General features: G+C 32.9%; 1 protein-coding gene across 2 annotated transcripts in view; it reads right to left on the bottom strand.

Moving 5' to 3' along the window:
- The window catches only part of LOC127716479 (alpha-1,3-mannosyl-glycoprotein 4-beta-N-acetylglucosaminyltransferase B-like), a 124,659-nt gene that overhangs the window by 54,167 nt on the left and 54,600 nt on the right, over positions 1-15,892 (bottom strand). For both annotated transcript variants that reach the window (XM_052222704.1, XM_052222703.1), the window contains exons 6-8: positions 15,101-15,150; positions 10,586-10,699; positions 8,718-8,793 (exon numbers count right to left, since the gene is read on the bottom strand). In XM_052222704.1, the coding sequence (XP_052078664.1) occupies positions 8,718-8,793; positions 10,586-10,699; positions 15,101-15,150 (240 nt within the window). The remainder of the gene's footprint in view (positions 1-8,717; positions 8,794-10,585; positions 10,700-15,100; positions 15,151-15,892) is intronic.

Below are 15,892 nucleotides of genomic sequence, written 5' to 3'. Positions count from 1 at the left end.
AAATATCATTGACTTAACATTAGCAGTTCATCTTAAACTGATCTGTAATCACAAACTAATACATGTAAAGTAAGCAAAAGTTTCAAAGTAAATAGACCATGACTGAGGGAGCGGGGCCAAATATTCTCCATGGAAATGAGATGTGCTAATGCTTATACAACTGAACACCAATTAACATTGGCCTACCACTAATGGTTCCCCTTGAACTGACCTAATCACAAACTAATACATGTTAACTTAGCAAAATTTTCAAAGTCTATAGACCATGACTAAGGGGGCGGAGCCAAATAATCTCCATGGAAATGAGATATGCCAATGCTTATACAACTGCATACCAAATATCATTGAGCTACCACTAGTGCTTCCCCATAAACTGACCTAATCACAAACTAATACATGTAAACAATGAAAAGTTTCAAAGTCAATAGACCTTGACTGAGGGGGAAGGGCCAAATAATCTGCATGGTAATGAAATTTGCCAATGCTAATACAACTGCATACCAAATATCATTGACCTACCACTAGTGGTTCACCATGAACTAGACCTAATCACAAACTAATACATTGTTGACGCCGCAGACGCCAGAAACAGCATACCTATGTCTCTCTTTTTGACTCCATCAATGCGAGACAAAAACTGATAAAATTAATTACCATTATCTTTATTTTAATTTTCCCTATTCATTTCATACTAACAGCAAGATGCTGAAGAAACCATCAAAAATAACAATCTTTCTGATCTTAAAAATTGTTATATGGGTATTTATCTATAATATCCTTATATATATCCTTACTTACACGAATAACCCTGGACTGATTCTTCATTTATAGACATAAATCTTGCTATATTTTGACAGTAAGGAGATATCATTAGTAATAGGTTTTATCAGTGATTAGTATGACAATTAATAATTAAGAGATGGGAGGATTGATTCTTCATTTATAGACATAAATCTTGCTATACTTTGACAGTAAGGAGATATCATTAGTAATCAGTTCTATCAGTGATTAGTATGACAATTAATAATTAAGAGATGGAAAGGATTAGGCCCAGAAAGACCCCTTTTGGGCCCCAAAATGTATCGTTTTTACAAAGTTGTTAAAAATATAAACTTTAGCTATTTATTGGAAAGTAGAATACTTTTGTTACATAAATATAGGCTGTTTTTGGGCAATACAATGCACATGCATCAGGTACTAGCATCATTATTTCATGCAAAAATAAAATGCTCCGCTGGGCGCAGCTTGATACGCCCGCAGAGGTCGAACCCTGAACAGTTGGGGCAAGTATGGACACAACATTCAAGCTTGATACAGCACTGAATTCGGGTTGTGATTAAATGTTTGACACAGCATAGGTTTCTGACACAGAATGAATGTGGTCTAAGAACTTAAAAATTTTTAATTTACCTATTCAAACCATATCATTATTATTTGCTTTTATATATGAGTCAGAAATAACCAATTTAAAATGGAAAATTTAAAAAAAAAAAAATCCCTCCCCAAAATTTTTTGAACCCCCTTATGATTCATCACCCAAAACTCAATACCAGCCTTCCCTTTGTGGTATGGTACCTTGCAGTACAATTTCATCGAGATCCATACACTTGAACACAAGTTATTATCTGGATTCTAGAAAAATGCTTGTTTTTAGGCCCCTTTTTGGCCCCAAATTCCTAAACATTTAGGGCAATTACAGCCAAACTCAAACCCAGCTTTCCCTTTGTGATATGGAACCTTGTAGTACAATTTCATAAAGATCCATACACTTACACACAAGTTATTGTCCTGAAACTAGAAAAAATGCTAGTTTTTTGCCCCTTTTTGGCCACTAATTCCTAAAATTTTGAGGCAATTACCCCCAAAATCAATCCCAGCCTCCCTTTTGTGGTATGGTACCTTGAAGTACAATTTTAGAGAGATCCATAAACTTGAACACAAGTTATTGTCTGGAAACTAGAAAAATGCTTATTTTTGGACCCTTTTTGGCCCCTTATTCCTAATTGTTTTTGGCAATTACCCCCAAACTCAATTCAAGCTTTCCCTTTGTGATATGGTACCTTGCAGTACAATTTCAGAGAGATCCATACACTTGAACACAAGTTATTGTCTGGATTCTAGAAAAATGCTTGTTTTTAGGCCCCTTTTTGGCCCAAAATTCCTAAAATGTTGAGGCAATTACCCCCAAACTCAAACCCAGCTTTCCCTTTGTAATATGGAACCTTGTAGTACAATTTCATAAAGATCCATACACTTACACACAAGTTATTGTCCTGAAACTAGAAAAATGCTTGTTTTTTGTCCCTTTTTGGCCCCTTATTCCTAAAATTTTGAGGCAATTATCCCCAAAATCAATCCCAGCCTTCCCTTTGTGGTATGGTACCTTGCAGTACAATTTCAGAGAGATCCATACACTTGAACACAAGTTATTGTCTGGAAACTAGAAAAATGTTTATTTTTGGCCCTTTATTCCTAAACGTTTTGGGCAATTACCCCCAAACTCTTTTCCGCCTTTCCCTTTGAGATATGGAACCTTGTAGTACAATTTCAGAAAGATTCATACACTTACACACAAGTTATTATCATGAAACTAGAAAAATGCTTGTTTTTTGCCCCTTTTTTGGCCCCTAATTCCTAAAATTTTGAGGCAAATACCCCCAAAATCAATCCCAGCATTCCCTTTGTGATATGGAACCTTGAGGTACAATTTCAGAGAGATCCATACACTAACACACAAGTTATGTCTGGAAGTTACAAAAATGCTTATTTTTGGCCCCTAATTCCTTAACTGTTGGTACCATAACCCCCAAAATCAATCCCAACCTTCCTTTTGCGGTATTGAACCTTATGGTAAAATTTCATAGTCAAAAGATCCATTCACTTAAACTAAAGTTAGAGTGCGAAAACCAATGTGTCTTCGGACGACGACAACGACGTCATACCAATATACGACCACAAAATTTTTTTTTGCGGTCGTATAATTACTGAAATCTTCCCAATTTTAGCATTTATGCTAATCTTAAGACAGTTTTTGTCTAAAATGGAAGAGACTGCACTTGTGTTCAGTCTTAATATTTAAATATATGTTGTATTTATTATTAATCACATATATAAATATTGAGACTGAACACGAATGCGGCCACTTCCATTTTAGACAAAAACCATCTGAAAAGTAACGTTTTATGGCATATTTGATTGATTTTTCATATTTAAGCTTGAATTTGAGTGTCTTTAATGACCAAATTAGTTCAAATCTTAAACATAAACTAATTGAATTGAATGAAGTAGACACTTAAGTGTTTAAAAAATGTCAAAAATCTTTCATCAGATGTACTTTGAATTTATAGGCCAAAATTAGCCCTTACCGGACCTTCTCCTTTGTACGAAACAATATTAAGACAAATTAAAGCCATTTAAGACAATTTCAGACAGAAATCAGAAAGAAAAGTTCATGAGGGTAAGGAAGATTAACTCTTAAAAGTATAATTAGCTAATCTAGTTTGCCCTGCATACAATATTATGGGGTATAATGTTTTCCGGTCAGTACCTCTGTCCATCCATTCAGTATTATAGATACAATGAATAAGCTTTGATTCTTGAAAAAGAAACCATGAGCCTGGTGGGCGAATGGTTTGTTTTTCATGAATCAACGCTTATTCATTGTATCTCTAACTTAAACTATTGTGTTGATGTCTTTTCAAAATTAAAGCCTTTTCTTAATTAGAAGGTATTGTAAGTGAGTTGAAATAACCATGTTATCACGTTCAACAATGCACTAATAAAAGGTAAGTTTTTAAATTAATTCCATTAGTGAACAGAAATCAGTAAATTGGCCAATTCAAAGATAATGAAGTTAGGCACACAAAGGAAACAATTGAATATAATTTGGTGAGTCCATTTAAGCAACAGATTTAAGAAGCGTTGATTCTAGAAAAAGAATCCACGGTAAATGAATAGGCTGACGTCACGACAATGGTTTAATTAGTCTTTCCACTTTTGGACAGAGGTATCGCAAGGGGTCTCTTCCTATATATATAAAGGTGTATACTAGCGTGTCGCTGGAATGGGTCCCTTTGCTGATATGTCAAATACAATGTATATCAATGGATTACAATGTCAGAATTCTAGGTGAAATGTGAATGGTTCAGTACTTTTCATTTTTCGATTAGATACCTGTATTGTTTTATCCATTTAGGTGAAATTAGGATGTAAAAAATTATATATGTCATAACTGAGAAATATCTGAATGGGCTATGATTTTGCCATGAAATATATTTATGAGTCTTGATTTTCAGAAGATGTTATATATCAGAATGAGATAATAATCCTTACTCTCTATATGTGTTAATCAAAGTAATTTGATCTTCAGCCAAAAACTGAGCTGTTTAAGATATCTTTTACTTATTCTGGATCAGTTCTATGAAATGAACTACCATACAAAATGTGTAAAGTCCAAAACACTTTTACTTTTAAACAAAGTATCAAGAAGTACGTGACACAGTCTTGATAAATTTCTGTTTTCTACAATGTATTATTTTGATTTGTATATCATATTTTTTTATTATTTACTACTCTTTAACTGTTTTATCTTTTATAATGATACATTGAACTAAATGATTGTAAATTAACTACCGGTATGTTTAAATATCTGTTTTTAAAGGTATTGTAATTTGTATGTGAAGAAGTTGTAACTTACTGTGTTTAAATAAAGAATTTAGTATCATTATATTGTTATTACAATAAATTCAAATTTAAATAAACTGTTGACACAGAGATATGTCTCCTGTTTTGTAATTTTTATAGTATAATCAATATAAATGCAAATGTTGAAATCAAAATCGCAGTATTAAAACAATAAATCATGACTGATGGTGAAGAGCCAAATAAACTCCATGGCAATGAGAAATGCCAATGCTGATAAAACTACATACCAAATACCACTGACCTTATCACAAACTAATACATGTAAACTAAGCAAATCTTCAAAGTCAATAGACCATGACTGAAAGGGCAGGACCAGATAATCTCCATGGAAATGAGATGTGCCAATGTTTATATAACTGCATACCAAATATCATTGACCTACCACTAATGGTTTCCCATGAACTGACCCAATCACAAAAGAGGGACCAAAGATGCCAGAGGGACAGTCAAACTCATAGATCGAAAACAAACTGACAACGCCAAAAATAAAAAGACAAACAGACAAATAATAGTACAGATGACACAACATAGAAAACTAAAGACTAAGCAACACGAACCCCACCATAAACTGGGGGGAATCTCAGGTGCTCCGGAAGGGTAAGCAGATCCTGCTCCACATGTGGCATCCGTCGTATTGCTTATGTTATTACAAATCTGGTAAATAGTCTAATACGGTAGGTCACATTTGTGAAAAGGGAAGGGTATTGTAGTTATGACATAAGGAACATATCCGATATCATCTGTGAAATGGTTATTCCATAACAGTCAACCAACTCGTGATGGCGTCCGTAAAATTTACGAAGGGATGATTTCAACTTCACCATTTGGAACTCTTGGTTTAATAGTCTCCTTGTGAGCAGCAATCTCTATCAAGGAAATCATGATAGGAAATACAAGCCCGGGAATATCTTATCAATTGGGAGATATATACTCCGTATGTAGGCGCTGCTGGAATGTTGCTACATAGAAATGGAAAGTTCACAATTGGGAAGCTGAAATCATCTTTTGTCGTAAAGTTTTGTTTTCAACCGACCCTCATTGTTAATTTCTAAATGTAAGTCAAGATATGAGGCAGACTTAACTGTAGTATCCTTTATCTCTAGTTCGCTGGGATAGATTCGTTCCTTATTAGTCACCAAATTTTGTATTATTTAGTGAGAGAACATCATCTATATAGCGGAACGTAAAGTTAAATGATATTGCTAACTTCTTATCTTTCTTCCTAAGAAGTTCCTGTATGAAGTCAGCCTCATAATAATAAAGAAACAAGTCGGCAAGAAGAGGGCACAATTGGTTCCATAGGCGGATCCAGGGGGGGGGCCTTGGGGGGCCCGGCCCCCCCCCCCCTTTCGAGGGAAAAATTTGGTTGATTATATAGGGAATCACTGAAGCATGACTGGAGCGGGCCCCCTTTAGGTCAGTCAGTGGGCTCCCCTTATGAAAAGTTCTGGATCCGCCACTGGGTTCCCATTGGAATTCCGACAGTCTGTTGAAAAACACGTCCTCCAAATGTAACAAATATGTTGTCAATCAATAAATCAAGCATCTTGATAATGTCAGTTTCAGAGAATTTTTTGTTTGAATCAGAGTGATTCTTTACAAAGTAGTATTTATCCCTTCCCAAGACAAGATACTTGTATCTACGTTCACCATTCTTTTTAATGAAACAAAGTAATACCAACTCTTTCAATTTGTCTTTTAGTTTGGAATGGGGAATACTTGTGTAAAGTGTAGAAAACTCAAATGTTTTAATACTATTGCAAGATAAGAGAGTCTTAGATTGTATGTACTCTAAAAGTCTTAAAATAGAAAATGACATATATACATAATCATGTCTAAAATTAATATTCCTTAATCAGCATTTTTAATAGTAACTTCTAAAAATAAATTGACAGCTAATCACCGCAAGACAATACAATATTTCTTTATACATAATTTAAAAGCAGTGTAAGGGCAGTAATCCAAACACAAAACATTGTACTTAAAAGTAATTGTCCATTAACAAGGAAACCCTTGTTTTCCCCCTAATTCCTAAACGGTTTGAGCCATTACCCCCCAAAGCCAATCCTAACCATCCCTTTGTGGTATGGAAACTTGTGGTATAATTTCAGAGAGATCCATACACCGTTCCACAAGTTATTGTCTGGAAACTAGAAAAATGCTTATTTGGGCCCCTTTTTGGCCCCTAATTCCTAAACTGTTAGGACTATAACCCAACCTTCCTTTTGTGGTTATAAACCTTGTGTTTAAATTTCATAGATTTCTATATACTTATACTAAAGTTATTGTCCGGAAACCAAATGTCTTCGGACGACGCTGACGACAACGACGCGTTTTTTCCGGCCGTATAAAAACGAAAAATTCAATGGACGATAACTGTGTCCCCAGACCATGTCTTAACCACATTATTTTAAAGACGTAAATTCTTTTTGAATTTAATCAAGATATTAAAAAATTTCCAAGTGTAAAAGGAATTGTTTGGATGAAATTTGGGTAGTCTATTTAGTGGAACCACTTACAAATGTAATTCAAACTGTATCAACAAAGCAATAATGACTGGGCATGGCTTGAATGGCTAGGTTATTAACCAATATTGTATCAAAGAAAAGGTGATACTAATCTAATCAACTTATCAATAGAACCATAAATTCTAAGATGTCAAAGGTTAATGATGAGTCATATGACCTTTTCTTATGTTATGCTTGCCCTATAAGTATGTTGTTTTATTAGCCATGCCTAATCATGTTAAATTTATTAAGGTCATAATCAATACAATCGTGAAAAGAATATAAAGCAAACGAAATAAAAGCAGTTGTTAGTGCAACAGAACCATTAACTCAACAAATTACCCAGTATGTCACAAAGCATGCACCTGAATCTGTAAATAAAATGGTTGCCATAGAGATAATAGTTTGTATTTCTTAGATTATCAGTAAAAGCTTGCCATTTATAGCTTACTATAAGACATAGTTTTTGTTCATTGTTGAAGGTCATATTATGACCTATAATTGTTTACATCTTTATATCCTTCTTTGGTGGATAGTTGCCTCAATTGTAATCATACCCCATCTAAAGTGTTGTTGTTTTGTTCATTGGATAGGGTTTCTAAAAAGTTTTTTTTCAAAGTATCATTTTCATTTATTTAGAAAACATCAGTATGAATTTAGCTTAATCTATAGTGAATGACTTCTCTATCACCAAAGAATACATTAACTTTTGACAAACTTGTTCATTTGATGAAGTATCACTTAAGTTTTGGGTGTTAGAAGGCAGGTAGCTGAAATATCTCGCCTGCTTTACTATCATGACTGAATATATGTTAAAAATCTTTCAAGTTCAAAGTTTTACTACAGGAATAAATTAACTTAATATAATAATAATTGAGCCAAGAAAATGATGTCAAGGTTGAAATTTGGTTTCAGGGATTTTTTACAAAGTATACTACAGGTGAAAACAGCACCAAGTGACGGCAATAGCTAATTGGATGAGAAAAGTTGAAAATTGAATATCATGATTTTTTTGTGTACTCGTCTCATTGGACAATTGTCAAATGACATTGAGTAGTCCAAACACCACATGAACTTTTTCTCAACTATCAATCTACTATTAATGTTGAGACATTTAACAAATAGAGTGAAACAAGATATTTTTGCAAAACAAGCTAAACTCTACAAACTGAAAGGTGACAATTATCTAGAAGTCACCATTACCTAGACCACAAAAAAAGTGCTATAGTTATTATTTGAAACAAACAATTTATTTTATAAATTACTTATTCAGTAAGTTATTCCCAAAACATACACAAACTGCAGGTTTATATAAACACTGAGGCAAAAGTTTGTGTGACCACATGTGCAAAAATCTTGAATATCATACTAATTTGAGAGTTTAATTGTATTTTCAGGAATATAAACCCATCTTTACACTAGGAAATGGTGGACAAAAAACTTATTTAATTGATGAAAAACTAATTAACCTAGCTTCCATGACTATACACCATGTCATAATGTTACCTGAACATAATAAATCCCCCTTGTTCTTGCATACAGCATAAGAAAGGAAAAATCCAGGTTTTGTTTTGTCCTCCATCTGTAAATATAAGGAAAATAGTGTTGAATTTCATGGTGTTGTAGGGAAGGTTTTGCACTTCAAGAATATTGGAGTATGTGCTGCTTTTCTCTTTTTAACAGTCAAGCGCTTTCCAACTGATATTCACAGTTTGTACTTATGTTGTGCAGTGTCACCACTGTCCCAGGTTAGAAGGAAGGTTGATTGCTCACAACCATTTTAAACCCCACCACATTCTTTATGTGTCTGTAATTGAGTGGTTGACATTTGTTGCTGTCTGCCATATTTGTTTTTTGTCAAGTTTATTATTTAGCATAAATCAGGCTGCAGTTTTTCTTGTTTATGTCACATATAGCTTATCATATGGTATTGGTTTTGTTACTTGTTGAAGGCCATATGGTGAGCTTTAGCTGCTTACATCCGTGTCCTTTGGTGTCTGGTGGATAGCTGTCACATTGGCAATCATACCACACCTTCTCATTTTTATATGCAATATTTTTAATCATGCAGTTTTTATAAGAAATTGGACAGCATTTCAAATGTAAAATCTGAGTTTTCAATGTTTTGATTAAATATAAGGTACATTCATTAAGATATTATCAAAGATAATTAACATTGCATCAAACATCTATAACTGCTTGTGTCCTAGTTTTTCATTGGAAAATATGGTATCATTAAAAGGCTTTTTTATACTATATACATGTTTTGAAAGGCAAATTTGGGAAATTTATTCCAAAACTACTAAGCAATGACACATACATAGTTAATGAATTCTTGTTGTGACAGATATCAATTAAAACAGTTTGTGTTGATGGTGCTTTAAACATATACATATATATCACTAGTATCTAATGGTAAATGTCATTACAATGTATTGAATTAAGGTGGCAGGGTTTATCAACCATGATTCTAAAAGATGACTTAACCAAAGTCTTGAAGACGCTGGTCAATCAAAAGATATTTTTTACTTGAATTGATTTTGATCAATGATGGAATCCATGTTTGAAGGTAATTGGTGCCATAAGCATACTTTTGAAAGAAGATCCTAAGTACAGTGAATCTTGTGGTGTTGAGTGTCATCCCAGTATAATTCTTGTTTGTTTAATAAATTGAAACTCTGATGACGGACCTTGGTTGATTTAAAATCTTGATAAACTAGAGTATATATCGAAGTCACATCAAAGAAAAACAAGATGAAATGTGAGTAATGTAAGTGCAGAAAAACAGATATCATTGTCGAAAAAGTGCATATGTCTTTACATTGTATTTAATTTGGTTCTTAGCTATTTTGTAGCTTTTCCATTACTACTAATCATTTATACAATTCTATTATTTTTTTAAAGAAAGGGATATATGTAATTAACATTTGATTCTTTATATTCAATAGCTAGAGTTATCAAGGCAAACATTACATTAGGTTACTGTAGGTTTTTTAAGGTGAATGCAAGGCATCTAATTTTCATAGACATTTCCAAAACTTTTTTAATTCTAAATCAAAATTTGTTTCAAGCAGGAAAACAATTGTTTAATTGTTGAAAAAATTTCTATATAACTTCAATTATGAAATATTGTGATTTAAAATGTTGTCCTGCCATTGGATGGTCATTTTACCACATTTGACCCCAATGATTTTAAGACCATTCATGGAATGAATAATTGGCCTTTTAATGGTTTCATCTTAAAATTTGTATTTGGTACAATAAAATAAACATTCCCATTAATTTGCATACAGAACCATTCATTTTCTTATACATAAATGTCTTATTTTCCATGAAAGGATTTTAGACTGTGCCTTTTTAAGAGATATGCTTACTTTACCCTCTCCTTTGTATCACCATAAGTTAATGGTATATCATTCAGATTAGGATAAAAGTCTCCTGATGGAGATATAACTTCAATTAATCCAGACTCCACTTGCTTCGGAAAACTGAAGAAAAAAAATCATTTTTATTCATGGTTGTCACAATGTTTCTGATAAATACTGGTAAAAAAATTCAGAAAATTCATTTACATCTACACATCATTCCTTTAAACCATGTTTTGAACAGACATGTACACATAAACTCTGTGCCACAAAAAAAATCAACAACACTAAGTCATTATATCTGTATAATGAAAACATCATTTCTAAATTAGTCAAAAAAGGTCAAGCACTCACACAAATCACTCATTACAATCAGTACCTGTACATGAATTTAACAAAGAAAAAAAACATAATAATTTAAAACAAGAGTGTACACGCTGTAATGTCTCACCTGTTTTACTTATGATTGAATTCATGTTGAAAGTCTGTAATATGAAGGATTTACTACAAGTATCACATAAACTTAACATTATCAATGATCCATGAAAATGAAGTCACAGTCAGGTGAACAATGCCAGACAGACATGCACAACTAACAATCATTCCATACACCAAATATAGTGGTCATGTTGCTTATAGTACCTGAGAAATAGATCTAACCAAAAAAACTTAACATTGTAAAACTAACCATTAATAAGAGGTCAAGGTCAGATGAAACCAGCCAGTCAGACATGTACACCTTACAATCATTCATTATACCAAATATAGTTGACCTACTGCGTATAGTATCTGAGATACAGACTTGACCACAATAACTTAACCTTGATCACTGATCCATGAAATGAGGACAAGGTCAGGTGAACCTCATCTGACACAAATGTAGACTTTGCAGGGAACCCATATACCAAATATAGTTATCCTATAACTCATAATAATAGAGTATTTCACTTTTCAAAATAAAATGCTTCGCTGAGCGCAGCCTGATACAACCCTGAACAGTTGGGGCAAATTTGGACACAATATTCAAGCTTGATACTATCTGAATTTGGATTGTGATCAAATTTTTGACATGATATAGGTTACTGACACAAAATAAATGTGGTCAAAGATCTTACAAATCTAATGCGCAATACTGTGCAATTGAAGATTTCTTCTTCAAACTTTTCAAAAATTTCAAATTTTGAAAATTATAAAAAAAAAATATGAACCCTTTTAAAAAAAAATTGGAAACCCACCCTTCCCCACAAACTTTTTGAATCCCTCTTTCAGCATTAACCATCAAACTCAATTGCAGTCTTTCCTTTGTAGTATGGAGCCTTGTAGTACAATTTTAGAGAGATCCATACACTTAATCACAAGTTACTGTCTGGAAACTAGAGAAATGCTTTTTTTTAACCATAAAAGCCCATTTAAATACAACATAAAAGTATCAAAAAAGAAAATGACATCATAGTCATGGCATAAATTAAAAACCTTCATCAGCAACTTTTAATAGTAATATCTAAAAATAAAATGCTCCGCTGGGCGTAGCTTGATACAACCACAGATGCCAAACCCAGAACAGTTGGGGCAACTGTATGGACACAACATTCAAGCTTGATACAGCACTGAATTTGGATTGTGACTAAATATTTGACACAGCATAGGTTTTTGACACAGAATGAATGTGGTCTAAGAACTTAAAAATTTTAAATTTACCTATTCAAACCATATCATTATTATTTGCTTTTATATATAAATCAGAAATAACCAATTTAAAATGGAAAATTTTAAAGAAAAAAAAAGGAAAAAAAAATCCCTCCCCAAATTTTTTGAACCCCCTTATGATTCATCACCCAAAACTCAATCCCAGCCGTCCCTTTGTGGTATGGTACCTTGCAGTACAATTTCAGAGAGATCCATACACTTGAACACAAGTTATTGTCTGGAAACTAGAAAAATGCTTGTTTTTAGGCCCCTTTTTGGCCCCAAATCCCTAAACGTTCAGGGCAATTACCCCCAAACTCAAACCCAGCTTTCCCTTTGTGATATGGAACCTTATAGTACAATTTCATAAAGATCCATACACTTACACACAAGTTATTGTCCTGAAACTAGAAAAATGCTTGTTTTTGGCCCCTTTTTGTCCCCTAATTCCTAAAATTTTGAGGCAATTACCCCCAAGATCAATCCCAGCCTTCCCTTTGTGGTATGGTACCTTGCAGTACAATTTCAGAGAGATCCATACACTTGAACACAAGTTATTGTCTGGAAACTAGAAAAATGCTTATTTTTTTGCCCCTTTTTGGTCCCTTATTCTTAAATGTTTTTGGCAATTACCCCCAAACTTAATTCCAGCTTTCCCTTTGTGATATGGAACCTTATAGTACAATTTCAGAAAGATCCATACACTTACACACAAGTTATTGTCATGAAACTAGAAAAATGCGTGTTTTTTGCCCCTTTTTTGGCCCCTAATTCTTATAATTTTCAGGCAATTACCCCCAAAATCAATCCCAGCATTCCCTTTGTGATATGGAACCTTGTGGTACAATGTCAGAGAGATCCATACACTAACACACAAGTTATGTCTGGAAGTTACAAAAATGCTTTTTTTTTGCCCTTTTTTGGTTCTTAATTCCTTAACTGTTGGTATCATAACCCCCAAAATCAATCCCAACCTTCCTTTTGTGGTATTGAACCTTATGGTAAAATTTCATAGAGATCCATACACTTAAACTAAAGTTAGAGTTCCAAAACCAGTGTGTCTTCATACGACGACGACAACGACGCCAATGTCATTCCAATATACAGTCGTATAATAAAATTCCTTCATCAGCATTTAAAAGTAACTTCTAAAAATAAATTGACAGCTAGGACTTTGCAACCATAAAAACCCATTTAAATACATCATAAAAGTATTAAAATAGAAAATGACATCATAATCATGCCTAAAATTAAAACACTTTCAACAGCAACATTAAATAGTAATATCTAAAAATAAAATTCCTTCACATACATAATCATGGCTAAAATTAAAAAAATTTTAAAATAGAAAATGACATCATAATCATGCCTAAAATAATAAAATGCTTCGCTGAGCACAGCTGAATACGATCGCAGAGGTCCAACCCTGAACAGTTGGGGCGAAAATGGACACAATATTCGCGCTTGATACAGGTCTGAATATGGATTGTTATTAAATATTTGACACAAAATAGGTTTCTGACACCGAATAACTGTAGTCAAAGAACTTAGCATTGGTTATATGATTTGAATTTATATTCAATTTTTTGCTTTTGTGCAATACTATATGCAGTTGTGAATTGCCCCCCCCCCCCCCAACCCAAAAAAAAATAATTTACATCCCCTTTTTTTTGCTTTTGTGAAATACACTATGCTGTTGCATATTGACACCCCCCCTCCCCCCTTTTTTTTTGCAAAAAAAAACATATTTGAAGAAATTTTCTTTTTAATTTCTGAAATCAGAAATAAAAAAAAAAATGGCCCCCCACAATTTCTTTTTTAAATAGTAACTTCTAAAAATAAATTAACAGCTAATCACCTAAAGACAATGCATTTCTTTATAAATAATTTACAAGCTGTAAGGGAGGTAATTTGACAATATGTGTTTGAATTACCTCCCTTACACTGCTTTATAATTATGTTTTGTACTTAAGTAATTGTCCATTAACCTGGAAACCCTTGTTTTTCCTCCTTTTTTGCCCCTAATTCCTAAACAGTTTGAGCCATAACCCCCCAAAGCAAATTCTTACCATCCCTTTGTGATATGGTAACTAAATGTGGTATAATTTCAGAGAGATCCATACACCATTTCACAAGCTATTGTCTGGAACTAGAAAAATGCTTATTTGGGCCCCATTTTGGCCCCTTATTCCTGAACTGTTAGGACCATAACCCCCAAAATCAATCCCAACCTTCCTTTTGTGGTCATAAACCTTATGGTAAAATTTCATAGAAATCCATACACTTAAACAAAAGTTATTGTTCAGAAACCAATGTGTCTTCTGAAGACAACGACATGATACCAATATACAACCGCAAGCAGTCACTGAACCATGAAAATGACTTTCATCACAGTTTAGACAAACACTGTTAAAACTGCAAACACCAAAAAATTCAAAAATTTGTTGTTGTTGTTTGTAATAAGGAATAATGTGAATTTTGAGTTTTTTTTAAGTTGGTACATAACACTACAGGGAGATAACTCTTTAATAATCAGCTAAACGTTTTAATCATGTTCTATTGTTAAGGAAATATTAAGCTTCTCAATGATCAAAATTAGTGTTTGTCAAACTGCTATATATCCAATGAAATTTTTCCGATAAAGTGTGTGGTTCAAGCTTTTGGAAATTTTTATATTTTTGATGAAAATTAAACGAGCCAAATTAATTTGAGTCAAGGTGTTTGGTACCACCTTAATTTGTTTAACTTGATGATTTCATGTTAATTACCCCACCATCACAAATGTCCCTAAAGTGAGAGTTTTAATTATTCTGATAATGTATTGAACTATTCACATACCTGGTTTGTACTTCTCTCCCAACTGATTCAACATAGTCATTGTTGTATGGCTAAAAAAGAAATATAAAATAAGTCAGGTAATCCATTTTTTCTGACTAAAACTTCAGACTACAACCTTTTCAATTGTAAGCATTATGCACATTAATTAAACAATAACAGAAAATAGTATAACTAAATAATTGATTTATACTTTATAAATCATCATTTCAACTGTGTTGACTTGTTTGTAGATCTTATTTTGTAAAAAAATCATAAAATGGGTAATAAACTGCTTCGCTGAGCGCAGCTAGATACGCTGAGGTCCAACCCTGAACAGTTGGGGCAAAAATGGACACAATATTCAAGCTTGATTCAGGTCTGAATTTGGATTGTAATTAAATATTTGACATATTATAGGTTTCTGAATAAATGTAGTCAAAAAACTTGAAATTGGTCATATGAATTGAATTTATATTCAATTAAAGATTTCTTGCTGTTGTGCAATACTAAGTATATCTGTTGTCAGACTATAAACAAATAAAGTTCAATTAATTCTCAATGTCATATAAGAAATGTATGAAAATAAAAAGGGAGCTTACATCAATAGATATAAACAATTCACCAAAGTTTCATGAGAATTGGTGACAGCATTTTTGAGTTATTGTCCGAAAACTGGAAAATCACCCCTTTTTTTAATGAATAAAACCCCATAACTCAGAAATGTAAAATGTAAAATTTATAAAATTCTAAAGGGAGCTTACATCAATACATACAAACAATTCACCAAAGTTTCATAAGAATTGCTGTAAGCAT

This window comes from Mytilus californianus, unplaced genomic scaffold, assembly GCF_021869535.1.
Source record: "Mytilus californianus isolate M0D057914Y unplaced genomic scaffold, xbMytCali1.0.p SCAF_9, whole genome shotgun sequence".
Lineage (NCBI taxonomy): Eukaryota > Metazoa > Mollusca > Bivalvia > Mytilida > Mytilidae > Mytilus > Mytilus californianus.
The sequence above is the reverse complement of the archived record's forward strand: the minus strand, read 5'-3'. Positions and strand labels throughout refer to the sequence as shown.